This window comes from Didymella exigua (assembly GCF_010094145.1).
Source record: "Didymella exigua CBS 183.55 unplaced genomic scaffold M421scaffold_41, whole genome shotgun sequence".
Taxonomy (NCBI): Eukaryota; Fungi; Ascomycota; class Dothideomycetes; order Pleosporales; family Didymellaceae; genus Didymella; species Didymella exigua.
Genome location: NW_022984815.1, coordinates 185448 through 210496, shown reverse-complemented (window position 1 = coordinate 210496; position 25049 = coordinate 185448). Strand labels below are relative to the sequence as shown.

At 58.0% G+C, this 25049-nt stretch overlaps 9 protein-coding genes across 9 annotated transcripts; 5 read left to right on the top strand and 4 right to left on the bottom strand.

Moving 5' to 3' along the window:
* Positions 1–219: 219 nt before the first annotated feature.
* Positions 220–941, top strand: M421DRAFT_103973 (EF-hand superfamily Ca2+-modulated protein; the record flags this gene model as incomplete). The annotated part of the gene is made up of 3 exons (XM_033586963.1): positions 220–222; positions 278–477; positions 521–941. 3 exons carry the CDS (start codon positions 220–222, stop codon positions 939–941), a joined length of 624 nt encoding a protein of 207 aa, XP_033444445.1.
* Positions 942–1574: 633 nt separating this feature from the next.
* On the top strand, positions 1575–3457 carry M421DRAFT_73112 (guanosine-diphosphatase; the record flags this gene model as incomplete). The annotated part of the gene is made up of 3 exons (XM_033596939.1): positions 1575–1896; positions 1946–3302; positions 3400–3457. The coding sequence occupies 3 exons, from the start codon at positions 1575–1577 to the stop codon at positions 3455–3457; spliced, it is 1737 nt and encodes a 578-aa protein (XP_033444444.1).
* A 214-nt stretch (positions 3458–3671) lies between these two features.
* On the bottom strand, positions 3672–5852 carry M421DRAFT_103970 (uncharacterized protein; the record flags this gene model as incomplete). The annotated part of the gene is made up of 2 exons (XM_033586962.1): positions 3672–5002; positions 5210–5852. The coding sequence occupies 2 exons, from the start codon at positions 5850–5852 to the stop codon at positions 3672–3674; spliced, it is 1974 nt and encodes a 657-aa protein (XP_033444443.1).
* A 206-nt stretch (positions 5853–6058) lies between these two features.
* Positions 6059–6883, bottom strand: M421DRAFT_296486 (uncharacterized protein). The gene has a single exon (XM_033589073.1). The coding sequence runs from the start codon at positions 6680–6682 to the stop codon at positions 6266–6268; it is 417 nt and encodes a 138-aa protein (XP_033444442.1). The 5' UTR covers positions 6683–6883; the 3' UTR covers positions 6059–6265.
* M421DRAFT_425023 (uncharacterized protein) lies at positions 6772–9407 on the top strand. The gene has a single exon (XM_033593949.1). The coding sequence runs from the start codon at positions 7085–7087 to the stop codon at positions 8948–8950; it is 1866 nt and encodes a 621-aa protein (XP_033444441.1). The 5' UTR covers positions 6772–7084; the 3' UTR covers positions 8951–9407.
* Positions 9408–9516: 109 nt separating this feature from the next.
* Positions 9517–15064, top strand: M421DRAFT_425022 (phospholipid-translocating P-type ATPase). The gene is made up of 2 exons (XM_033593948.1): positions 9517–14381; positions 14441–15064. Exons 1-2 carry the CDS (start codon positions 9943–9945, stop codon positions 14997–14999), a joined length of 4998 nt encoding a protein of 1665 aa, XP_033444440.1. The 5' UTR covers positions 9517–9942; the 3' UTR covers positions 15000–15064.
* Positions 15065–16561: 1497 nt separating this feature from the next.
* M421DRAFT_9018 (uncharacterized protein) lies at positions 16562–18253 on the bottom strand (the record flags this gene model as incomplete). Its single annotated transcript, XM_033597833.1, has 1 exon — positions 16562–18253. One exon carries the CDS (start codon positions 18251–18253, stop codon positions 16562–16564), a length of 1692 nt encoding a protein of 563 aa, XP_033444439.1.
* A 2693-nt stretch (positions 18254–20946) lies between these two features.
* On the bottom strand, positions 20947–21747 carry M421DRAFT_296418 (uncharacterized protein). Its single transcript, XM_033589072.1, has one exon. The coding sequence runs from the start codon at positions 21675–21677 to the stop codon at positions 21195–21197; it is 483 nt and encodes a 160-aa protein (XP_033444438.1). The 5' UTR covers positions 21678–21747; the 3' UTR covers positions 20947–21194.
* Positions 21748–22432: 685 nt separating this feature from the next.
* Positions 22433–23647, top strand: M421DRAFT_73290 (G protein alpha subunit; the record flags this gene model as incomplete). The annotated part of the gene is made up of 4 exons (XM_033596952.1): positions 22433–22550; positions 22602–22944; positions 22997–23553; positions 23604–23647. 4 exons carry the CDS (start codon positions 22433–22435, stop codon positions 23645–23647), a joined length of 1062 nt encoding a protein of 353 aa, XP_033444437.1.
* Positions 23648–25049: the final 1402 nt, after the last annotated feature.

The following is a 25049-nucleotide window of genomic DNA, read 5'->3' as shown; positions in this document are numbered from 1 at the left end:
CGGTGAGGTGGTGTGTAGAGAAGGACGAGGGACGCAAGCTTTATAAAGGCTTGGTGGAGACGCGTGAGGGGGAGGTTGGGCGCGTTGAAATTTGCCAAAGTTCAGTGCGCTAGGCCTCACTAGCGCTGGCTTGAGTGTGGGTCCGGCGCGCGTGCGTCATTGATCGCGAACACCATCTCGCGGTCGCATGCGGAGGCCAACGTCGTTAGGAAAGAGACCATGGTAGGCCTGACAAAGCATTTGAACCGTGATGAAGTGATTGCGCTAACGATTGTAGCCAGCAAAGCGTCGTGCAGCGCCTGCAAAGGCTCGTCCGGCGCCAAAACGCGCCTCCAAGCTTGCCAAAGAGAATGGCCTGAATGCAGATCAAGAGGCTGAGATCCGTGAAGCATTTGGCCTGTTCGCTGTGCACCACCCAGAGCACGAGGAATCAAAGGAAGGCGTGTTGCGCAAAGACGACGTGCGCCGGTGCTTGATGTATGTCTAGACTTTCATAGCACAGCGTCGCTGACCAGGCTAGCTCTCTGAATCTGGCACCAGAAAAGTCCGAAGTGCCCTCGATCCTTGCAACCATCGATCCGCTCCACACTGGCTTTGTCGAGTTTGTGCCGTTTCTTTCCTACGCCGCCATTGCCATGCACTCGAAGGAGGCCGGGTCAGATGACGACATGGAAGACGACGACGATTACCGAGCCACGAGCAATGCAGAAGAAGTCAGCGCAGGGTACCAGCTCTTCACTCACGGAGGGCCCGGACCGATCACACTAGGCCATCTTAGACGGATAGCGAAAGAACTCAGAGAAGATGTGCCGGACGAAGTCTTGAGGGATATGATCCTCGAAGCGAACGGCGGCGTGCGAGGCAGGGGCAAGGACGTCGGTGGAGTCACTCTGGAAGAGTTTGAGAGTGTGATGACGCGGGCAGGGCTGTCATTCGGATGATGGATGGCTTTGGGACAGTTGCAGCACATGCAGTTGGGCGGTACTAACGCCAGACCATCGTGTTGAAGATGTTATCCCCCAGCAGCCATCTTGGACACAGCGTGCAAAGAGACGGACGTTGTTTCTCAAGTGCTGCACGAGCTCCCCCCGCCTAGACCATCTTTAAGAGGTCTCATCACGGCCCTGAAGACTACGGAGGGGCTGCAGTCAAAGCACCCAGAATGATAGCCAGTACTCCTGTTGAAAGGGCACAGGCTCCGAGAAAGTAGAGAAGGCGCAGTCCGGGAGGATACATAGAGACAATCGCGTGCAATACGAGCTTTTCCCAAGATGGTAGCACGGAAACCGCCCGCGCCAATCACAATTGTTGGCCGCGGACGTCAGGTCTGAAAGTTACAAGGCTTGGCAGGTCAGGGATATGTCGTGCAACGAAGGGAACACAACACAAGCGCAACAGGGTGCAACGCATTGAGTACCAACGCAGCAATCTTCCCCCTTTCCACAGGCACTGCAGTATGTCTTGCTGTCCAGACGCCCTCACTGCACCGTTGCTCGCACTAATCTCGGAACGTAGTCCCGTTCGATGCACGCGGCCTGAACCCAGGACCCTTTGCGTACGCCTCCCCTAGTGGCATGTCCAGCGGCGTTGAAGCCCCCGGCCAACGACGACCCGGTATCTGGTCCTACCTCAGCTTCACGGGCCCTCGCCGCCGCGTGTCCGTCACCCTCCCGCGCACCTACAACCCGCACGCCGACCCGCACAGCGACCCGCACGAGAAGCCCGACCGCCATTCGCGACACCGCTCGACCCCCTCCACAGGCTACATGGGCGACTTCAAGGGCTCCGCGATGATGAACCAGGGGCAGCGCCTGCGCTACCTGAAGACGGGCGGCGTCATTGCCTTTGTCCTGCTGGTGCTGTACTTTATCGCGCCGCGCGACGGCTTGGCGAGAGGTGCGTAGGCCGCATCGCAGGCGCAGACTGGACTGACCACTCGCTACAGGAACACCATCGACCGGCGGCAACACAGCGGCGGGCGGCGCCAAGGCGACGTGCACCAAGTCGTACTCCAAGGACAAGCCGCTCATCCAGTACGCGCTCATGATCGACGCCGGCAGCACAGGCTCGCGCATCCACGTCTACAAGTTCAACAACTGCGGGCCGAGCCCCGAGCTCGAGAGCGAGGTCTTCGAGATGACGCCCAAGCGGGAGGGCGGCTCTGGCCTGTCGTCGTACGGGGACGACGCCGAGGGCGCTGCGAAGAGCCTGGACGTGCTCATGGACAAGGCCGTCGCGAGCGTGCCCCCGGAGTACCAGCGCTGCTCGCCCATTGCCGTCAAGGCCACGGCCGGCCTGCGCAAGCTCGGCGAGGAGAAGAGCAACAACACCCTGCGCGCTGTCCGCAACCGTCTGGAGACCGTCTACCCCTTCCCCCTCGTCTCCGAGGAGAAGAACGGCGTCGAGGTCATGCCCGGTGAGATGGAGGGCGTCTACGCCTGGATCACCATCAACTACCTGCTCGGCAAGATCGGCGGCCCGGACAAGACGCCCACCGCTGCCGTGCTCGATCTCGGCGGTGGCTCGACCCAGATCGTCTTCCACCCGACGTTCCCCGAGGCTCCTCGCGGTGGACTCCCCAGCAAACTCGCCGAGGGCGACCACAAGTACGCTCTGCAGTTTGGCGGCCGCGACTTTGATCTCTACCAGCACTCGTACCTGGGCTACGGCTTGATGGAGGCCCGCAACAACCTGCACAGCACCATCCTCGACGCCCTCTACCAGCAGAACAAGGACACGGGCGCAACAGACTACCTCAAGGCGCCCATCGTCAACCCCTGCATCGCGCCCGGGATGAGTCGCGAGATCGACGTCAAGCTGCCCAAGGGCCACGCGCTGGGCGACGCAGTAACAGTCAACATGACGGGCCCCTCCCACGGCGCACCAACGCAGTGCCGCGGCTGGGCAGAGAAAACACTACACAAAGACGACGAGTGCAAGCTCGCGCCCTGCGCATTCCGGGGCGTGCACCAGCCCCCCTTCGAGCAGACATTCGCCACCGAGCCCGTGTACCTGCTCTCGTACTTCTACGACCGCACACAGGACCTCGGCATGCCATCATCCTTTACGCTGCGCGAGCTGCAGAGCATCGCGCACTCGGTGTGTCAGGGCGCGTCTGCATGGGACGTCTTCAGCCCGGTCCCCAAGGCCCTCGAGGAGCTAAAGGGTCGCCCGGAGTGGTGCCTTGATTTGAATTTCCAGCTCGCGCTGTTGCATGAGGGGTATGGGATGCCGCTTGATCGCGAGGTGAGGATTGCCAAGCAGATCAAGGGTAATGAGCTGGGGTGGTGTTTGGGCGCTTCGTAAGTTTTTTTTTTTTTTTTCTTTTTTTCTAGTTTTTTTCCTTTTCCCTTTTTCCTCCTCCCGCACTTGGAGATAACGGTCGACTAACAAGTGCAGGCTCCCGCTGCTCGAGAAGGAGTCGGGCTGGCAGTGCAAGATCAAGGAGGTCAGCTAGGGTTGTGGTGCGTCGGACGGCGGGGGTTTGGTTGCATCGTGACAGAGTGGGTTTATTCTGCATAGACGGGCGTTGGGTTTGGAGGAAAAGGAAGTGGGTTGGGTTGTTATGACACGCAAAGTATAAACCAGAGTGCCGCATTACACGTTTCCATGCTGGGGCTAGATATACACGCGTTATTGTCTAGTACCTCGACACACGACCACGCCGACCCCTAAAACGACCCAATCTGCCCCTTGGTGTACATGGTCTGGCGCCTGCGGACCCTCTTCTTCTGCTCGTGCGTCAGCCCCAAGACACGCGCTCCATTGCCGCCCTGGCGCGCGCCAAACCTAACCCTAGCCCTCTTGAGCCGCAGCTTGCCCGCCCAGCGACGGACTTTTCTAACAATAGTCTGGCTCATGAGCACGAGCATAGTAAGCACCATGACAGGGACGGCGATGATCCAGAAGAAGGCATCGCTGTGATTCTGGACGCCGTTGAAGCGGGCAAAGTTCTGGCCAAAGTAGCCGACAAGAAAGGTCAGCGGGAGGAAGAAGATGGTGACGGCGGTGAGCACCTTCATCGACTCGTTCTGGAAGGCGCCCATCATGTTGAAGATCAGGTCGATGAGGTTGTCTGCCGCGCGCCGCATCTGGTCCAGCGACGCCGTGATCATGATGCAGTGGTCTTCGACGTCGCCGAGGTACGTGTGCGCGAGCGGCGAAATGGTAATGGACGACATGGTCCTGCGGGTTGCGAGGTTGGAGTTTTGGTGCTGGATCCAGTTCTGCTGCATGGGGTCGCTCTTGTGGTCGCGCAAGGCGTTGATCAGGCTGATGATGGGCTGTATGGTGTTGCGCAGTATGGAGAGCTCCGAGGTGAGGAGATAGAGCGATTGCGAGTGGTGGATTTCGGGGTCCTCGAGCACGTCGAGCTCGAGCTCGCCCATGGCGTCTTCGTAGGCGGCGACGACGGGTATGGCCAGGTCGATGATGGCGTCGATGATGGCTTGCACAATCATGGAGCTGTCGGCGCTGCGCCGGAGGATCGTGTCTTGGGTGTTGAGGCGCTTGAGGATGAAGGACTCGATGATGTTGGCCGAGTGCTCAAAGAAGGAGATGACGCTGTTGTCGGCGCAGAGGAAGATGCCGACCTGCTCGACGCTGACCGTGAGGTGCTTGTCGGTGAGCGCCGAGTTTTGCTCGAGGTAGAGAATGCGCTCCATGTTTGGCCCGCCGCGGTAACGCTGCAGGGTGCGGATCTTTTCGTTGTGCTGCCTGGACATGGATGCACGAGACATGCTCGCCGCGTCTACGCTTGCCTGGCGCTTCTCGACGCTGTCCGGTGTGTGCTCCACATCCTTGGGGTGCTGCGGCCCACCAGGTAGACCAAAGGCCTGTTTGATCTTCTTCATCCACGATTTCCTCTTCCTCTTGTGTGCGTGACGTGCAGCCCGAGAGCGTGACCGGGCGCGTGCGCGCCTGGGCAAGCCATCGTCCGAGTCCGAGTCGCTGTCCGAGTCGTCGCTGGGGTTCCGGACAAGCTTCGAGAGCGTCAACAGCACTGGAGCGTGTTAGTAATGTGACGGTCGTCGAGTGATGTGATGGTCGTCGAGGATGTGACGGTCGTCGAGGATGTGATGGTCGTCGAGTGATGTGACGGTCGTCGAGGATGTGATGGTCGTCGAGGATGTGATGGTCGTCGCAACGCGTTGGCCGATCCATGCACCTCGGAAGCCGGCAGCTCCGCGTCGAGGACAGTCCCACTTACTGAAAGCTTGATCCGAGTACCAATCGACCTTTGTGCGCTGCTCGCGACCCGTCATCAGGTCCTCGATTGCCAGTCGGTGCAGCTGCTTGTGCATGGTGAGCTCACCAATGACGTCAAAGTCGAGCCCGTTGACGTTGACCCAGCGACACTCGACCCAGTCATCCTTGGGCCTCTTCACAAAGTCCTGCAACGTGTCGTTGTCCAGCTCATATGTCTGGATCCTCTCGGCAGAGAAGTCTACCACGGTGATGTCGCACTGCTGGTGCAGATGTGCGAATCGCGCGGCTGCCTCTTCATCCTTGACGTCAACACCAGGCTCGGCGCCCGGCTCTTCCCACGTGGCGCGCGTCGGCGACTGGTAGTGACGGACCGTGTTCGAACGCGTGATTCGGCGACGCAGGGCGGTGTCGACGGAGGAGCGGCTGTAGGTGGGAGAGAGGACCTCTTCAATGTTTGGCTGGGCGGCGGTTGCCGTGGCGGAAGTCGCAGACCGGCCACGGCTCCTGCTCTGGGGCAGCTCGTCCAGGTGCGTGTTCAGATGCAGTCTGGGCGAGGTTGCCACCGAGGGACGGCGATCCTGGGCGGACGCCGGCGAGCCCGGCACGGCAAAGTCCTGGATCTTGGGGCGTGGTGGTGTGGCCATGCCGCACAAACGGACGACTGGCGTGCAGATTGCGGTGCAGCGGTGCAGTGGTGTAGGCCTGCTCCTGGAGGACTCGGGGGAGCGTGGCACAGGGGCGGGAATAGGGATAGGCTTTAGGGGCCATGAGCAGACATGCTACGACGGGAGACAGGCCGTATTCTGGCTGCACATGGACCCATGGCTGTGTACGAAGTACCAAACACGACCCTTGAACTTTCTGCTGCGTGCGACTCGCGGCCAGAGTCAGAGTCGTCCGACGCTGCGGCAGATGCATCATGTAAGCGGACAGCAACAAAGTCTCGGCTGCACTGCTGTGCTGCTGCACGGCTGCACGGCTGCAGCCCGTTGCGGCGCGTTTGCAGGCTCTGCTGGAGCAAGCGGCGTGAAGCCATCAAGGTAGCACGGCCGGGTTGCTAGCGAGGCTTGGGAGAGCACCAGCAGTCACGCACTCGGCCGACGTCTGCACTCTGCAGAGAGAGGGAGAGCACGACGAGAATTCGCGGCTCCAGCAGGCCAGAGCGCTGCCAGAGGCCTGCCAGAGCTCTGCAGGCATGTATGCGCCAACTAGAGGGCGGATTGGCAGTGATTTCACGCGAAATGAAACGTCGAGGCTTTGCTGCTGCTGCTGCTGCTGCTACTGCTGCCGCTGCTATTCGCGGTCCGCTAGCTGGTGCCGACTCCACCGTGGGACTGTGAGTGGGCCCACGGTTGCTCAGCAGTCGCTCACTCGCCCAGTCGCCCCGTCGCCCACCCAGACGCCTCGACGCCTCTGCTCCGCGTCTCCATTCCCACCACCACAGCCTCATCGAAACATCCTCTAGCACGCCCATCCTCTTACCGCAACCCACCGCCCGCGCAGAGAACTCGGCCTGTCCTGTCTAGCTAACCGCTGCCCCTGCGGCCCCCCGATTCACTGCGGCCCCCCCCCCCCCCCCAGCTTGCCACACCACACGCTCCTGCCGTGCCTGGGACACGCCTCACGCCTCACACCTTACGCCCAACACACAGCACACACATCTCCATCTCGCGCCGACCGCCCATCAAGCTCCCCTCCAGGCCGTCGCGCCCCTTCTCTGCCTCTCTGCCGCGCGCCGCCGCCGTGCACGTCGCTCTCAGCAGGCCGGCTTGTCGCCCACCACATGCGACACTAGTGCTGCACCACTGCACCACTGCACCACTGCACCCGCCCACGGCACCCCGACTTCGCACCCGGCCACCAGCGCACAGCAAACATGCGCGAGGTCAACTTCAGCATCCCCAACGCCAACAAGGCTTCGGTCGGCATCACCACGGCCCTGTACGATCGCCGCGCGCTCGACTGCACGTCGACCCTGCCGCTCATCAACTCGCTCAACCATCTCGCCTACCTGACCACGTCGTCGGCCCGCATCCGCGACATCCTCACCGTCGACGGCGGGATCGAGCGCCTCATATGCATCCTCAAGGAGGGCCGCAGCAAGGACATGATGGACATGTGGAAGTGGAACCTGGCCTTCCAGTGCATCTTCAACATTGGCGTGCGCGGGTCCGAGAACGTCAGGACCCGCGTCGTCGAGGCCGACATGGTCCCCGTCATCGCTACCATTCTCGACAACTACATCAAGGTCGTTGACAAGTACAGGCAGCGGGCCGAGGCTGACCAGTACCGCTCCGCACGGCTGGGCGCCTCTGCCCGACACCACTCGTCGCGCTCTGGCGAGATGGCGTCGGCCTCGGGCCACAGAGCAGAGCGGTCGCGGCGCGCCGTCCCCCCGCCGATTGAGATTCCTCAGCTGCCGCCGCACGCTGGCCTGACCCAGGCTCACATGCCCGTCCTGGACGCGGCCATGGAGGGCAACCACATGCCTACGTTTGCCCTGAGCTCTCCGCCTGAGCGCACCACGTTCAACCGCGGCCGCCCGTCACACCACCACCACCACAACCACAGGCCACACCACGAGTCGCGGACGCCGCTGTTCGTTCCTGCTCCTCGCACGCTTGGCCAGCCGCTTGTCACGGCCATGGCGTCCATGGATGCCACGGCCGACGGCTTTGCGCTGCGGCCCGTGCGCGATGCCGACCGCCTGCCTTCGATGCTCCCTGCGCTGGCCGGGGAGATGGCCTCGCGACCCGAGTCGCCGACGACGCCGAGTGCTCCTCAGGCGCGCCAAGCCAGCCCACGAGCGGGGCAGAACCGCACCCGCCGCCGACCGTCGATTCGACACCAGCTGTCCCTGTCTGGCGAGTCGGACCTGGATGCACAGCAAGAGGAGCTGTCGATGGACGCCGTGGCAGCGGCTGGTCCAGCTGCACACGAGCCCATTGTTGGCATCCAGCAAGACATGGACCTGACAGCCATTGTGGACAATGCAGAAATGGACGCTGGCGCAACACCAGTCCCGCTCGCAGCGCCCTCGGATGCAGCAGACGAGAACAATGAGACGTTCAACATTACACACCGACCTGCACTCGACGGCAGTCTGATCAACCCCACCAACACCCCGCCCACTGCTGCCACCATTGCCGGCTTCTCCCCCATGCAGCCAGCGATGAATGTTGCAAACGCAAACCCTCCACCTCCATGGTACCCGCGCTACGCGCCGGACCGCAACGTCACAGCCGGCGTTCTCGCCGCCATGCCTCGTGACGAGGACGTTTTGATGTCGCTGCAGCTGTTGGCCTATGTTTCAAAGTACTGCAATCTCCGCAACTACTTTCAGCAGTCCCACCTTGTCCCCAAGCTGAAGATTGGGTCCGACCTGCAGCTGCTGGACGGAGACGTCCCTGTCCCCAAGACGGACGAGGAAGAGGGCGAGGAAGACGAGGAGTACGAGCTCCCCGACGACTTCAACATCTTTCCGCTTGTCGAGCAGTTCACCGTTCGACACCACACGTCGGACATGCAGTACTGGGCAAGCGTTGTTATGCGCAACCTGTGCCGAAAAGACGACTCTCGAGGCGGCATCCGTCAATGTGCGTACTACCAGTGCGGCCGGTGGGAAGAGTACACACGCCAGTTTGCAAAGTGCCGTCGCTGCCGAAGGACAAAGTACTGCAGCAAAGAGTGCCAGAAGAGCGCGTGGGTATTCCACCGCCACTGGTGCGTAGCTGCTACGTAGACGGGCGACGGGCACATTTCCTAATCATCTGTTTCCGCACAAGATATCGTCACATTCTACTGGATCAATATCTATGGCCGCATACTGCATGGCGCTCGTCTCTTCTACCATAGTCTTTGAGGGTTTATACTTTAATGAGCGTCACGACATCGGGATACCAACACAGACTGCTTTCTCTTTTATCCAAGGTCATGTATGGGAGTGGAGTCGGCGAGTATATTCGCGAAGAGGAGGATTACACGATGCATCGAGTCACAGGACTCTCACTATACCACATTGTTTTTCAGGGCATTCTTACCACGGCGTTGGAGTAGCCCGTAGCTGGTTCGGTGCAAGTTTAGTAATTCAAGCAGCGTTGCATAGCATAGCATAGCATAGCCACCTCTCAGTTCAACCATTTTGCAAACAAAGATGCCATGGGGTGAGGTCTGAGTTGTGGGATGAGGTCTGAGTTGTGGGATGAGGTCTGAGTTGTGGGGTGAGGCCTAAGCCATGGGGTGAGGTCTGAGCCCTGCAGTGAGATCTGGCGGGCCGCACGTGGCGGTCCTTTGTTGAACCCTTGGACCGCACACCCACGGTTCTGAGCCGTCTGGATGCACGTCTGTGGAGCACGTTTGGGGTGGGGCTGCTGGGTGACAGCGCCGCATCGTGCTACCTACGTTGACGGTTCGCAGTAGGTGCGCTGCAGGGATCGAACAGCATGCATGCATCACGGCCGGCTGCCGAGCCAAACCTGTCAGCATCCAGCCGCAGCTCTGCCCGCGCGCATCCATTCGTATCTGACGCCTGCTCACCAGCGCCCGCCCCAGATGAACGAATCTCCCCCCCAGATGAACGAATCTCCCCCCCAGATGAACGAATCTCCCCCCACTCCGCTGCTGCGTATTCGCTAAGTGGACAAGCCGCTAGACAGATCGTTACAAGCAGCGGCCTTGCTCAACGCGCTCAGCACACTCCACCCACTTCGCCTGCGTCTGGGATGTCGGACGAGCATGTCGGCCGCTGGAGACTCAAGCGGCGGCGCGCGCAGACGCCGCTCAGCGTCCCACGACGACGATGAAGTGATTGCGGCCGGAGAAAGCACCGCGCGACCGACGGCGGCGCGCATGTCCTCTGACCACTCGCAGAGGGTGCGCTTCTCGACCGACATGGAACGACACGCGCCCGCTCAGAGGACGGGTCGAGTGAGCAGCTGGGCCGAGGTTGACGAGGTTGACGAGGTTGATGAGGTTGACGAGGTTGATGAGGTTGACGAGGTTGACGAGGTTGACGAGGTTGTCCAAGGAACACCTGGGACACCAGACCTGACAGTCGATGCGCGCGAGCTGGACCCAGAGGGCGTAGAGGCCCCGTCTGCCCATGCTTCGCCTCTCCCACCACAGCCCTCCGGCAAGAGCTCGCCGCCGGCCCCCAAGACCCGCAATCGAGGCTTGTCCATGCGCAGCGCTCTGTTCCGGAAGAACTACACAGACCAGGCGCAACCTCTGGCTGGGAGCATCGAGTTGGAGGAGAGCGTTGGCCGTTCGCAAGACGGCAATGGACAGTCGAATGGTCAGTCGAATGGTCAGTCGAATGGTCAGTCGAACGTGTGCACAAACAGGGACGCTTTGAAAAGCGGAGACACTGTTGTATCTGTCACTCCTGCGCAGGTTGGCTATGCCTCAGAAGCGTCAGATCTTTCAAAAGCCAAGCTTGGAAAAGGACCAATCGCCCTTCCGCACTACAGCAGCTTCACCAAAAGCCAGACCAGCAGGAGGGCCACGTACGGGAAACGGTTCCGCGAAACCGCAACACAGGCACGTAAATTCGTACTGCGACAGCATGACATAGCGCCCAGCAAAGATGGACGACACATAGTCCTGGACTCTACACGGAGAGAGCCCTTGCTCGACGAACGAACAGCACAGCCTTATGTGCAGAATTGGATTCGCTCCACACGATACTCAGCCTGGAACTTTGTACCGCGTCAACTTGTCGCCCAGTTCTCCAAGCTCGCAAATTTCTACTTCCTTATAATCTCAATCCTCCAAATGATACCCGATCTCAGCACCACTGGCAGATACACCACTATTGTACCACTCCTTTTTTTTGTTTTCCTGTCCATCGCGAAAGAAGGCTACGACGACCTGAGGAGGTACCGGCTCGACAAGGCCGAGAACAATCGGGAAGCAAAGGTCCTGCGCTCCAGCCCATTGCCTGTTCATAAAAGTACGGCAACGGATGACGGAAGCGTGTCCTCCCCGGAGCCAGAGAAGCTGGTATGGGAGGCCATCAAGTGGCAAGACATCCAGGTCGGAGACATCATCAAATTGGACCGTGATGATGCCGCGCCCGCAGACTTGGCCTTGCTGCACTCCAGCGGCGAGAACAGCGTAGCGTTTGTTGAAACGATGGCGCTGGATGGCGAGACCAACCTGAAAAGCAAGCAGACCGCGGCATCAATGTCGAAGATCATCAAGACGCAGGAGGATGTCCTGCGGACAGAAGCCGAATTCGTCATCGAGGATCCAAATCGAGATTTGTACAGCTTCGAGGGCCGTGTCCAAGTAGGTGGCAAGCAAGCACCTTTGACACTAAACGAGATCATCTTCCGTGGTAGCATCCTGCGAAATACTCCAGATGCCATCGGACTTGTCATCTACTCAGGCGAGGAGTGCCGCATCCGCATGAACGCCAATAAGAATCCACGCATCAAGGCTCCTGCGCTTCAGGGCTTCGTCAACCGCATCGTCATCATCATCGTCATATTCGTCATCCTCCTCTCGGTCTTCAACGCCGTTGCATATAAAATCTGGCAACGCAAGGAAGACCGGCTTTGGTACCTGTCCGGATCCTCTGTTGCTTTCTTCCCAAGCTTCACCTCCTTCGTCATCATGTTCAATACCATGATCCCTTTGTCGCTCTACGTCAGTTTGGAGATTGTCAAGCTCGCTCAGATGTTTTTTCTGCACACAGACATTGACATGTATGACCCAGTGTCAGACACGCCCTGCGAGCCGAGAACATCGACCATCAATGAGGAGCTGGGACAGATCAGCTACATATTCTCCGACAAGACTGGCACGCTCACCGACAACTCGATGAAGTTTCGGAAGCTGAGCGTGGCCGGCGTGGCATGGCTGCACGATGCGGATCTGCCCGACTCGAAGAAGAAGAAGGGTTTAAAGAACAGGCCGCGCAAGAAGGGCAAAGAGCCAGCTAAGAGCAGGAAAAGCGTACGGTCAGCCAAGGACGTCATGTTTGAGGAGCACGGCATGGCCACGATAGATCTCGGTGAGCAATTTGGCGCCGAAGACACCACAGGCTCGCGGTGGCAGTCGACGACAAACCCGCACAAGGCCTCCCGAGAGCTTCTGACTGGCGACATGCTTCGCTACATGCAACGAAAGCCTCACACTCCATTTTCGAGAAAGGCACGCATGTTTCTGCTTTCGTTGGCGCTTTGCCACACGTGCTTGCCGGAGGTCCAGGAGGATGGAAAGACGCACTTCATGGCGTCATCCCCCGACGAACTCGCTCTTGTCCAGGCTGCTCAAGACATGGGCTTCCTGCTCATCAATCGTGATGTGCATACCATCACACTCAAGATTCTGCCCATCAGATCCGGAGGCGAGCCCACCCTCGAAACGTATGAGATCCTAGACGTTATCGAGTTCTCCAGCAAGCGCAAGAGAATGTCCATCGTCCTTCGTTTTCCAGACGGTCGCGTGTGCATACTCTGCAAAGGCGCCGACTCGATCCTCATGCAACGCCTCAAGCTGGCTTCGCTCGCAAACAAGAAAATGGTCGAGATCGAGCGAAATGCGAACAAGAGGAAGAGCATGGAGGTTCAGTCAGCCATCGCTCGCATGAGCGAACAGATTGATCGCAAGAGCAGCATCGGTGGGAGGAGGAGCAGTGTTGGGGGCCGGAGGAGCATGTCGATTGCCCAAGCTGCTCGCCACAGCATCAGCATGGGGAGGCACTCGATGGCTCGAGGCAGTATTGGTGGCCGCCCCTCAATGTCTGCGAGAGACGACGTGGATCTGTGGCTCCGAGAGCGAGAGAACGACTTTGGTCGTCACCCCATCGAGGACACAGTGTCGCCTTCGCGAACCCCTCGCCCGTCCGACCTCGGATGCCTTTCCTCGGTGGCATCGTCAGCGAGGAGCTCGATGCAGCTGGAGGATATGGAAGCCATGGTCGACGAGAACGTCGCAGGTGATGACTCGGCCGTTGTTGAGCGCTGCCTCCAGCACATCAACGAGTTCGCTACCGAGGGCCTTCGAACGCTTCTGTACGGGTACCGCTATCTGACAGAAGACGAGTATCAAAGTTGGAAGAAAGGCTACCTTGAAGCTACGACCAGCCTCGTCGACCGTACCAGACTGATCGAAGAGGCCGGTGATATGATCGAGCAGAACCTCGACCTCTGTGCTGCGACCGCTATCGAAGACAAGCTCCAGCAAGGCGTTCCCGAGGCAATCGACAAGCTCCGCCGTGCCAAGATCAAGATGTGGATGTTGACGGGCGACAAGCGCGAGACTGCCATCAACATCGGATACTCGTGCCGTCTGATCAAGGCTTACTCCACTGTCACTATCCTCGACGATGAAGCTGGGCATGTCGAAGAGATGGCTGCTGCAGCCGTCGTAGCCATCACACAGGGCACAGTAGCGCACTCTGTGGTGGTCGTCGACGGCCAGACTCTGTCCCGCATCACCGAAGATGAGACGCTGCAGGTGCTTTTCTACGAGCTGGCCATCCTCGCAGACTCGGTGATTTGCTGCCGCGCTTCACCCTCCCAGAAAGCCCTCCTCGTCAACACCATCCGCAAACGCGTCAAGAAGAGCATCACACTCGCCATCGGCGACGGCGCCAACGACATCGCCATGATCCAAGAAGCACACGTCGGCATCGGCATCACCGGCAAGGAGGGTCTCCAGGCAGCGCGCACGTCCGACTATTCGATTGCACAGTTCCGATTCCTCACCAAGTTGCTGCTGGTGCATGGGCGCTGGAACTACATGCGCACCTGCAAGTACACCGTCGGCACGTTCTGGAAGGAGATGCTCTTCTACCTCACACAGGCCCTGTACCAACGCTCCGTCGGCTACACGGGCACGTCGCTGTACGAGTCGTGGTCGCTCAGCATGTTCAACACGCTCTTCACCTCGCTGCCCGTCATCTTCATGGGCGTCTTCGAAAAAGACCTGTCCGCCTCGACCCTCCTCGCCGTCCCCGAGCTCTACACAAAGGGCCAGCGCAACGGTGGCTTCAACATCAGAGTATACCTCGCCTGGATGTTCATGGCCTCGGCCGAGGCAATGCTCGTGTACTTTTGCGCGCTCGCGCTCTACGGCGCCGCGCCCTTCACCCAGGATAACTCCATCTTCGCCCTCGGCAGCATCACATACACGGCCGTCGTGTGCGCCATTAGCCTGAAGATGCAGTACGCCCCCCGCCCCCTTCCTTCTCTTCGCACAACACACGCAGCTAACAGTGCACCAGGTTCTTCGAAACACACTCCAAAACGCTCACAAACGGGCTCGCAATCTTCTGCTCCGTCGGCGGCTGGTTCCTCTGGAACATAATCCTCTCGCTGACATACAACCCCGCCTCAACAATCTACTACGTGCGCAGCACCTTCGTGCGCGGCTTCGGCGCCACGCTACCCTGGTGGCTCGTCCTTCTCATTATCCTTCTCGCGCTCGTCGTCTTCGAAATCGGCGTCGAGGCGCTCCGCGCGGCCTTCTGGCCAGACGATGTCCTCACCTTTCAGCAGCTGGAGAAGGATCCCCAGGTCAAGCGTAGGTTCGAGCAGGCTGCGGCTGCCGAGCTGCAGTTGGGCTGGGCGCGCGAGGCAGAGGGGCGTGGGATGAGCGCGGATAAGGGGCGTGGGGTGGCTGAGGGATTGGAGGCGGAAGAGGAGAGGGAGAATGAGGTTAAGATGCTGTTGCAACGCAGGGAAGACGTGCTGCGGGCAGATGGCGGGCCCCAAGGGAGTAGGCTGGTGGATGGGGATGTGGATACGGCGTTGAGTAAGGGGTATGGGAGGGTGAGGAAGTAGCTTCTCGAACATGGCTTGCGTAGCTTCTTGTATATATCTTTGCATCTAAACGCCATCTCGTCTTGCTCCTCTTGCGTTTGCGCACCCTGTCCTTCAAGCTCCCCGCATCGCGACGTCACACCCGCCAACCTACTCACCGGCCCCATCTTACACCCACGCGCTTTGTTCCTGGGAGCCAGCGCGGGAGAAGGAAGGAGTGCGCTTGCATCGACATCACGCAACGGGTATCGGACTGATAAGCGTTAGATGGTAAGTGTCAAGTGTCTTTGTCATTCCGACCGTGTACGCTCAGACAACTCACGCTCGGGACGAGACTGTTTGTTTTAATTCCGAGGGCCGGGGGAGAGCGGTCCGGCAGCGAAGGCCGCAATCGAAATGCCTCGCAATCTGGGCCGTCAGTCTCTATGGAAGGATTTCATCGGCATCACGTGAGACTCTGAAGAGGACTGGGAATCCGTAGCAATTGCACATGCAAAGTCGTCTTTCTTCATGCCACCCGAAGCGAACCATGGACAGTTCTTGTCTGATCCTAGGGTTCGCAGTCTCTACACTCTTCGCCAAGCCGACCCCTCCGGACATAGTATTATAGCCCGGGGGATATCCACTGTTCGCGGACCACAGCGAAGACGAGTTGGAATATTGGAAGCGCCTGGATTCGACACAGTGGCCGCTTTTCACTCACGCATGGGCCTTTCGGGAGTAGTTCCTGTGCCGACGCACAACTCTATACCAATATCACCACCTGGCCTGGGAGTGTGGGGATAGGTGCTACGACGAGAATATAGGGTCGACCCACCGGCTCAAGAAGAGCTGTGATCGAATATATGAGAGAAAAATGAACGAGCGCCCACTGAAGACTAGTATCCGCAGTACTACGATTCTGCAGGCCGGATCGTCTCCCGCAAGGACACTGCCGGAAGAGCTTCAACATATGGATTGATCCTATCATCGAGTACAGGGTCAACCGTTTGACTTTTTACAAGGACACGGTCATGGCTCTCGCCGGCGTGGCTCGTAGGTTCGCGTCAGTACACAAGCTTACATGTCTTGCGGGGATGTACTTGCACTCACCGAAACATCGGGAAAGCAGGTTTGTGCCGGCCGCCAAAGAAACAAGAGATTATCTATGGCTTATACGCCCGAATACCTCCACATATTCCAAACCGGCAGGGTGATTACTGACGGCTTTTAAACGTCTACGGTTGAAGTAAGCCTTGCTGTACTGAGGACCTGTGGTGATGACAATGCTGATGGACGGCTGCTTGTGTCCGGCTCAAGGCAGGATACATGGTAGGGACTAGGCTACCGGGCTGCCCTGCTTCGTGAGCCATATGCTGCTCAGGGAGGTGAGGGCGTGATATGCAGGTTTGGCGATCGCAACAAGCACGAGCTTTTCTTGGTCTGAGGAGTAAAGGAAACTGTTATGAATGTCATTGTCTTAATCAGACTGTCAAACTGCTACGCTAAGCCATGGGTATCTCGTCACGCTACTGTACAAACACACCCTAGGAAGATCGAAAAATTTATACACAGAAATCGTCAAACACCTTTGCGCGCCTCGCTCACCCTCGACGCCCGCCTCGCAAGTTATCACCCCACCCAACACTAATAAACAGATCATCCCCTTTCCTCGTCGGCGTAAGATGCGGAATCCACACCGGACTCTTCAGTCCCACCATCTCCCCTGCATCACTATCTCTCTTCTTGACGATGCTCAACGGCCTCGGGCGATCCGCCTCGTGCACGGTCATCGCAGGAGAGCCATAAGCATCGATTTTCGACGCCGGCGTGTGCTCCCACGAGTTAATCCTCTTACCAGCATCATGTCGCTCGCTGGCGTTCCGCATCTGGCGACGCGTGGGTGTAGTGAACGGGTCTTTGAGCACGAGTTTCTTCTCGAGGTCGACGGCCTCGCGCTCGCCGCGGCGCTTGACGAGCAGAGAACTCGCCTCGGGAGGCGGGCGCACGTAAAATCTGCCCTCCTCGCGGCTGCGGCGCGAACCGCCCATCCGAACTGAGCCATTGCGGGTAGAGCCTACCGGGGAGCTGCGGGGCACTAGTTGGTTCGACGCACGTGGGACTTTGGGGTATCTGAGACCGTGGATTGGAGACTCTGCAACAGGTGAGAGTTTGTTGTCGTCAGACAACTGCTTTGAGTCCGAGTCGTCTTCTGGAGTTGGGTCGTTGGGGTCGGCGGTCTCGAAGGAAGTCTGGGACGAGATCGAGTCGCGGAAGGTTGGGTGCGTGGATGTCTTTGAGACTGTGCGGGAGTCGGTTGTGCTGGACGAGGGAGGTGCTCGGCGGGCCTTTGCTGCTGGGAGAGTATCCGAGTCCTGGCGGGGTGTGGTATCACGCGGTGGGGGCGGCAGGGTGCTGAAGTAGTAGTCGGGGATATCCGCTGCGCTGGCGGGAGTTACGGCAGTTGTTGATGTAGAACTCGTATTTTGCGAGGTGGAGGAGGGAATCTGTAGTTGGGGTGTGGGACGCTTTGGTGCGGGAGAGCCGGTCAATGACAGGCCTGTTGGTACGATCCTTTTGGGCAATGGCCTCTCGTGACGGACCGGGATATCAAGAAACAACTCCGAGCCCCGCCCTGCACGGTTTGAAGATATGGTGGAAGTTGTTGGTGCTTTTGAGGGAAGTCGAGAGGGTTGGAGACTGCGGATTGGCATGACAGGTACTGGTGGTGTTGGAAGGAGCTTCGATGATCGACGGCGGGCCGCGACTTCATCTTCCTCGAACACTGTGGCCTCAGTGCGCGTGCTGACGGGTCTGAAGTGTTCTTCTGTGACCTTTTGTCTTGGATGCTTGGCCGACTTGACAGGTGCAGGACAGCCTTCGAGCTCCGCGCTAATGGCAAGGCCAATCTGTGACATAGGAACGGAAGCCCCACTGTTGGAAGTTCCAACGCCCGGCCGGATCGCAGTGCGGCCAGTTCCAGGATTTGACATCTGTAGTGTGCTGAAAGGTGAAGGTGTGACAAGACGTGGGTATCTGGGTGCATTGCGCGAAGCAAGAGGGGGGGGTGGTCCGATAGAGAAGCGAGCTGGAGGTGCCGGCGCATCGTCCATGGGAACGTAATGTGAGAAGCGCGCCTCCTGCTGCCTTCGGCGATCACGGTCCTTCTCATTCAGATACGTGCTCTTCCGCTCTTTGCGCCGTCTTAAGAAGACACTCAACGCCATCAGTCCAATGGCGATGATGAAAGCTGCAACGGCTGCTACCGAGAGACCCGCAATCTGAGCCGGCGACATCTCGGGACGGTCATCGTTCGCCGCGGGGGCTGCAATCGAGGTGGCTGTAGATGGTGACGAAGTGGCTGATGCAGGCAGCGAGATGGAATCCACAAAGACAGATTGACTGGAGGATACTTGCGTCTGCAATGTCGTCTTTGTAATAGATGTGATCGTGGCCCGTGATGTAGATGTAGATTTAGACGAGGTAGTAGCTGAACTGTGGACTGCGTTTACGGTGCTGCTGGGAATAACGGTAAGAGCCGTCTTGGTAGGCAGAACGGCGTTCTGCTGACCAAGACAGACATTATAGGCTGACGCAGCCGCATCAAGGCTTCCACATGAAGCATACACGCAGCCCAGAGCCACTTCACCCAGTGACTCGCCGAAAGTGCTGTAACGAGAGCAGAGACACTCGAGATCTCCTTGAGCTGTGCATGCTACTGGAAAACGCTGTGATAACGATGATCGGATACATGAATATGCGCAGGAAGGAACGTCTTGCTGAAGCTCGGTAGGGAGCGTGACTGGTGTTGAAGTGACCGTAGGTGCTGCGTTCTGCGGCGCAGCTGCGATTAGGGATGCCGAGATGATGCATAGCCTTTTGACATGGCTCAAAAGCATAGTGGTACAGAATCTGTATACCTGTAAGCTACATTCTTGACGAACCTTGGGTCTGCTCGCGCACTCACTAGGGAATCTAGAAGACCTTGAGAAGTAACATAAGGACAAGCGCCGAACCAGCGGCGGTGAAAGTAAAGGAAATTGAAGGAGATAATCAAAAAAATCCGGCACACATCACTCGTCTCATGAAGTCGAAATGCTGCATCCAAAAGGGACTCTACGGGGGATGGTAGGCCGACGATATGTATCGACTGCTTGCCTAGGCGCCTGGTCAGTGTTGTGGCCGGGCAGCCGCCGAGGCGTCACAATGTGGGTTTCGATGTCATAGCTGTCCATTGTAAGCGCTCGCACGCTGAGTTTTAGGGTAATTCAACAGTCTTCTACCGACTGTGTGGAATGATCCTGTACTGGCTGCTATTCTGGGCGCGTACCTGCCGCGCCTTACCCAATTGGCCGAAAGCTAGGCGCCGGATTGTCAGTCTCACCAACCACGACTACCTGTCGATGGACGCCTCCTGTGTACCTTTCGTGCAACGGAATGGACGCGAGACTTGGCCTACGTGTTGTCACTAAACTGAATCATCTTGTTGGGTGCTGCTGTGCACGCTGGGCTTATGTCGTTTGATGCGTTGTGCGCAGCTGTGCAGCTCAACCTTCGATGATGCATGTAGAAGGTGACACAGTGCTGGAAATAGAATTTTGGCCAGGAAGACTAGTTACTGTACCGCGTCCTACCAGGCAAGCCTCCTGACAACGTGCAGCTGTTGGATGTGCAAAACGCTCGAGTGACGACGTCTGTCCCGCAGATGTTAATCCCGGCACATCTATGCTGCGTGAACGACCGAGTCGCCTTTGTGTCGAGCCCGAGGGTGTGTTTGTGATTGTGATGCTTGCGCGGGTGCAGAGATCCTGCTACTGATGCAGTCCAACGTCCAATGTGGCAAATGTGAGAGTCGGCATCCATGAGAGACCGCCATCAGAAACACGGTTGAACACATGGGGTCGCGTGCACCCGTCAAGCTGACAGTGCGACAGTTGACGTTGTGGCTAAAGCTAACTGCTACTCCAATGTGCTGTTTGGTGGTATGTCGAGAGAACGACCGCATCGCTACTTTGATGGTACTGTCAGTTGAGTCTAGACCTTGGTTCAACGTTGCTCGCGTGGAGTCAAGGATGTACGCTCGACTTTCCGGATGGGAGTCGACAACCCCCTTTTGATGGCCATCACGATCTTCAATTGTCGATGTCAGACCCGTGGTGAACGCGTGTAGGGTGATTGTAGCCTCGTTGTTGTTGTCGATCATACTCCGTGTTGTGTTCATGGTAAAGAATACCAGTCAGCTCGCACAGCGTATGGATCTCAGCCTCTTGAGCGGCCATATACCTGGCAAGGAGACTAGCTAATCGTTACGCCATGAGATGTGATCCACAGCTGTTTGGATCAAACTTCAGCCATTGGTCCAGAGCTGCTAGAATGCTGCTGACTTAATGGGTGGTCTACAATACGAAAGCCAACACGAAGTACTTCCACTCCTGGTCAATGCCTCCACGTGCATACCGACGATCCATTCGCTTCTTGACTCGCAACGGGGCTTCTACGCAGGGTCCCGAGGCAAAAGGTGGCGACATGCCGTGATAACGTCGGCACAAGCCCTGAAGAAGGTTCTCACCGGAGCATTTTCCAAATACATAAGCGCACTTGATCCACTCGTTGGCGGAATCGTCAGTCGAGCTGCGAGCAATGCGGAATCGACCGCGTATGCTGTGACGGATGCATCGGCCGTACCTCTTTTTGGAAGAGGCGTGGTGGTCTCTGTGCAGTCTCTGTCGCACGAACTGCATCCAAGCTCTTGCAGATCTATGCAATCGCGATGTGGCCACGGAGTAGAGAGCATAGATACCCGCGCAACGTCATCCAGCGCGCTCCTCCTGCGGTGTAGAAAAGGGGAATGCGAACGAGAGTAGTGCTGTGATTGGCCAGCGCTGCAATGAAGAGCACGAGTCGAGGAGATGAAGACGCGATCGAGACGGAGGTTTGGCGAGTCACCTGCCGCCGCGCCTTGCCTGATCAGTCACTAAAGCCAATGAAGATGGAGCCATGGTCGCCTGGGGCAGATTTGATCAACTGCGGCGTCGAGCAGATGAATTCTTGACGGAATGCTGTGCAGCGCTGAAACAGCTCGCAAGGCACAAGCTGCTGGTGACAGAGGGGGACAGCAGCAGAGACAGCAGGTAGCGGGCAGGGGCGGCTGTGCTTGGGGATGCAGACAGTGGCGAAGATGAGGGACCGTGCAGGTGGGTGGCTCTGCGTTTCAAATCTCCCCTGCGCAGTCCGGCGTCAGTCTTTCATGCTTGTTTGCTGGGCCCCTAAATTTTTTGAGGGGCTTCTAGAAGAGCTGCTAGCTGCGCTCGGATGCGCTGAACGGGACGGGAGTCGCATCTGGTGGATGCAGGCACCTCGTAGCACAGCACGACTGTGTCGAACCGGTGCGACAGAGAGGCAACGGGGGGCGTGTGAGGGCTCAGGGTCGGCGGCGTACGTCTGGCGAAGTACAGTGAAGGCAGCGACGGGCGAACGAGCAGCGCTTCCAGAGCAGCGGACGAAGCAGCGGGCCTGCAGCGCCTTTCTGCTGTCTGCTGTCGAAACAGTCTGACATGTTCGTGGTGGAGGCTGTTCCGTAGGCAGAGTGTTCAGGCCAGATGACAGCACACGACGCTCAAGGGCGCGGCTCCGTCGCCCAGAGGCCGCCGCGCACAAATTGTCAGTCCACAGCGCCCTCAGAGAGGCTCGGGAGGGTCTGCAGAGTGGCCCGCACACCATCCATTAGTGATCTGGCGTCGCCATCCATTGAGTATGGCACCCGTTTTCTTTGGGCGTAGCGCGTCTCCTTTCGCGGTGCCATCTAAAGCCTCCTCGCTGCGGGTGCTGGAGCCTGTCGTCTGCTGCGTCTGCTGCGTCTGCTGCGTGCTTTCACTGTGGTCCATCTGCCCCGGCCCTCGCTCTGTATACTCATCTGTGCAACCGCCCACAGCCGCACGCCCGCCTCTACCTGCGACACTCGACAACCCGCGAATTGACAGCCCCAGCCGTCTGCGCGTCTCCACCCCGGACCGGCCTTGCAGCTGCCCTGAGACACCTCGCCGGCGGCGCGAAGCGAGCCTCGCCTTTCACCCAGCCATCCATCCCTTCACCTGCCACACCCCCTCTCCCACCTCCCGCCACTCCCTTCGGCACCGTTCGCCTGCATCCATCTGCGGCGCGTGAATTGTTTAACGCGGCCACTTTATTTGTAACAATAGGTACGCTGCACTCTGCCCTCTGCAAGCCCTCTGTCGGCCCCCATCCCCTGTCATTCGCCCGCTGGACCGCTCCTGCCTGCCAAGGCGCGCTGAGCAGACCGAGCAAACAGCACCACCGCATTCACGCCCACGCACGCTCTCTTCCACACACATTGCCGCCACCGCATGCGCCATTGACCACTCTCGTTAACCCGTCTAGATTTCCGCATTGGCCGGCCTATCGACGGAACATCGCTACTACCTTTACCCTAATACACATCACATCCACTCGCCATCATGGGTTGCGGCATGAGCACAGAGGAGAAGGAGGGGAAGCAGAGGAATGAGGAGATTGAGAACCAGCTCAAGCGTGACAAGATGATGCAGCGCAATGAGATCAAGATGCTGCTGCTCGGTCAGTAGCGCCGCGCCGCCCTTTGCGCACTCGCTTGCTAACACGCCGTAGGTGCTGGTGAATCTGGCAAGTCGACGATTCTCAAGCAGATGAAGCTGATTCACGAGGGCGGTTACTCCCGCGATGAGCGCGAGTCGTTCAAGGAGATCATCTTCAGCAACACCGTCCAGTCGATGCGCGTCATCCTCGAGGCCATGGAGTCGCTGGAGCTGCCGCTCGACGACCAGCGCGCCGAGTACCACGTCCAGACCATCTTCATGCAGCCCGCACAGATCGAGGGTGACAGCCTGCCTCCGGAGGTTGGCAACGCCATCTCGGTCCTGTGGAAGGACGCCGGTGTTCAGCAGTGCTTCCAACGCTCGCGCGAGTATCAGCTGAACGACTCCGCAAAATAGTGAGCAACCCCTTGAACGGCCAATTGTCGCGCCACATGCTAATCGATCTAGTTACTTCGATTCGATTGACCGCATCGCCGCCCCCGACTACATCCCCAACGACCAGGATGTCCTCCGCTCGCGTGTCAAGACAACTGGTATCACCGAGACCACCTTCATCATCGGCGACCTGACCTACCGCATGTTCGACGTTGGCGGTCAACGATCCGAGCGAAAGAAGTGGATCCACTGCTTCGAGAACGTCACCACGATTCTCTTCCTGGTCGCCATCTCCGAGTACGACCAGCTGCTGTTTGAAGACGAGACTGTCAACCGTATGCAAGAAGCCCTCACATTGTTCGACTCCATTTGCAACTCGAGATGGTTCGTCAAGACATCGATCATCCTGTTCTTGAACAAGATCGACAGGTTCAAGGAGAAGCTGCCCGTTAGCCCCATGAAGAACTACTTCCCCGACTACGAGGGCGGCCCAGACTACGCCGCCGCGTGCGACTACATCCTCAACCGCTTCGTCTCCCTCAACCAGCACGAGACAAAGCAGATCTACACCCACTTCACCTGCGCGACGGACACAATGCAGATCCGTTTCGTCATGGCTGCGGTAAATGGTATGTGTAGTCCACATTGTCTCCCACGCACACCAACTAATTCGTCGCAGATATCATTATCCAGGAGAACCTCCGGTTGTGCGGTCTGATATAATGCAACGGTTGTTGCGGGAGCAAACAAAACATTTCGAATTTGCTTTGGTTTACGGGTTGTATGTTCTTCATGACGGGCATCACCATGTCATACACCGGCGTTGTGGACATTCTTCATGCCGCGCCTTCACAACAGTTCCACCTTCTTCCGTCGAGTGGCTAGCCCCAGCCCTGGGTCGCTCTTCTTTGATACCCTGCGGGCGGGATCTGGGGCCGTCACAATAGCGAAGCGGTCCATTTATTCCCTTATCCTCCCTGTAAGACTGGCGAGCAGACAAAAAGCCGCCCAGAGAGGCGTTCGCTTTTCCTAATAATGTTCTTGTTCGAATCTATCTACTCACGTCTGGTGGCGACCTCTAAAGTTTTCTTGTGGTTTTGTAAGACAAAGACAGCGCATGTGCGAATATGTAGTGAATGATTACCTGTGTAAAGACACCCTCCCCTTCTGTGACACCTTGGTAATCAATCAGATGGTGGTAAGATGCGCTTGCCTCAGCTGACTCTGCACAACAACGGCTGCGGGGAGTGATCATCCACGCCTTGCATGTTAAGTACACCACCAACACGACTAAGATCCTGCGAATGCTCTGCACGGCTCTCCTTTCGGTCCAACTGTTTGTTTCTTTGTCCCTTCCCGCGAACAGATCCTAACGAAGCAGCATGCAGTCCAGCCATTCTCGATCCATCGAAGCACGCCGCGCTGCCGGAAAGAGGCACAAAGCAAGGGCTGCCCTTCGTACAGCAAGCAAAACGCTGCGGTCCTGATCACCGCTGCTAACACATCCGAGGAGCGGGAGGGGCGAGAGCGAATTGTAAGCACATATGTTTTGAGGCTGCATGTTCGTGGTGAGATTGCTGTAGGGCACTCGTATGCTGTTGATGGAAGGTGGTGACGGATGCGGCTAGCGCGTGCACTTTTGGTACATAGGGTGCATCTTATTTGTCATAATTACATTAAGCATCGATATGAGCTTTACCCACAAAGAGAGCGTGCAAATTGGATTCGTGTCTACGAGTATGAGCACTGGTTTTATATGTTGTTGTGCGCAAGCCAGTATACGTGTGAGACAACACCCGTGTTAATCAAGAGCGAGGAGGTTCGTCACTCATCAACACGGACATCGACGACCAGGTGCAGACAGGCGAGACCTACCGCGGCTCGGATCACACCGCTCAGAGACGCAGCAAGACTGGGCTGAGCTTAGGAGGACAGGGAAACGATATGTGATATCGTCCCTATGCCTGGAGCATGACTCGCTGGTTTGTTTGCGGAAAAGTACGATACAGACCTCTCTTCGAACACACGGTCGAGCATATCACACGACTCTGCCCGTCGCCTCTGCAGATTTCAATGCACTATGTTGCTGACATTTCTCATCAATATGTAAGTGAGCTTCGCATGT

Coding starts and splice junctions, on each gene's coding strand:
- M421DRAFT_296418 (XM_033589072.1), bottom strand. CDS start 21,677: ATGGTGTGCGGGCCACTCTGCAGACCCTCCCGAGCCTCTCTGAGGGCG.
- M421DRAFT_296486 (XM_033589073.1), bottom strand. CDS start 6,682: ATGGGCGTGCTAGAGGATGTTTCGATGAGGCTGTGGTGGTGGGAATGG.
- M421DRAFT_425022 (XM_033593948.1), top strand. CDS start 9,943: ATGTCGGCCGCTGGAGACTCAAGCGGCGGCGCGCGCAGACGCCGCTCA. Junction 14,382..14,440: donor GCCATTAGCCTGAAGATGCA/GTACGCCCCCCG, acceptor ACAGTGCACCAG/GTTCTTCGAAACACACTCCA.
- M421DRAFT_425023 (XM_033593949.1), top strand. CDS start 7,085: ATGCGCGAGGTCAACTTCAGCATCCCCAACGCCAACAAGGCTTCGGTC.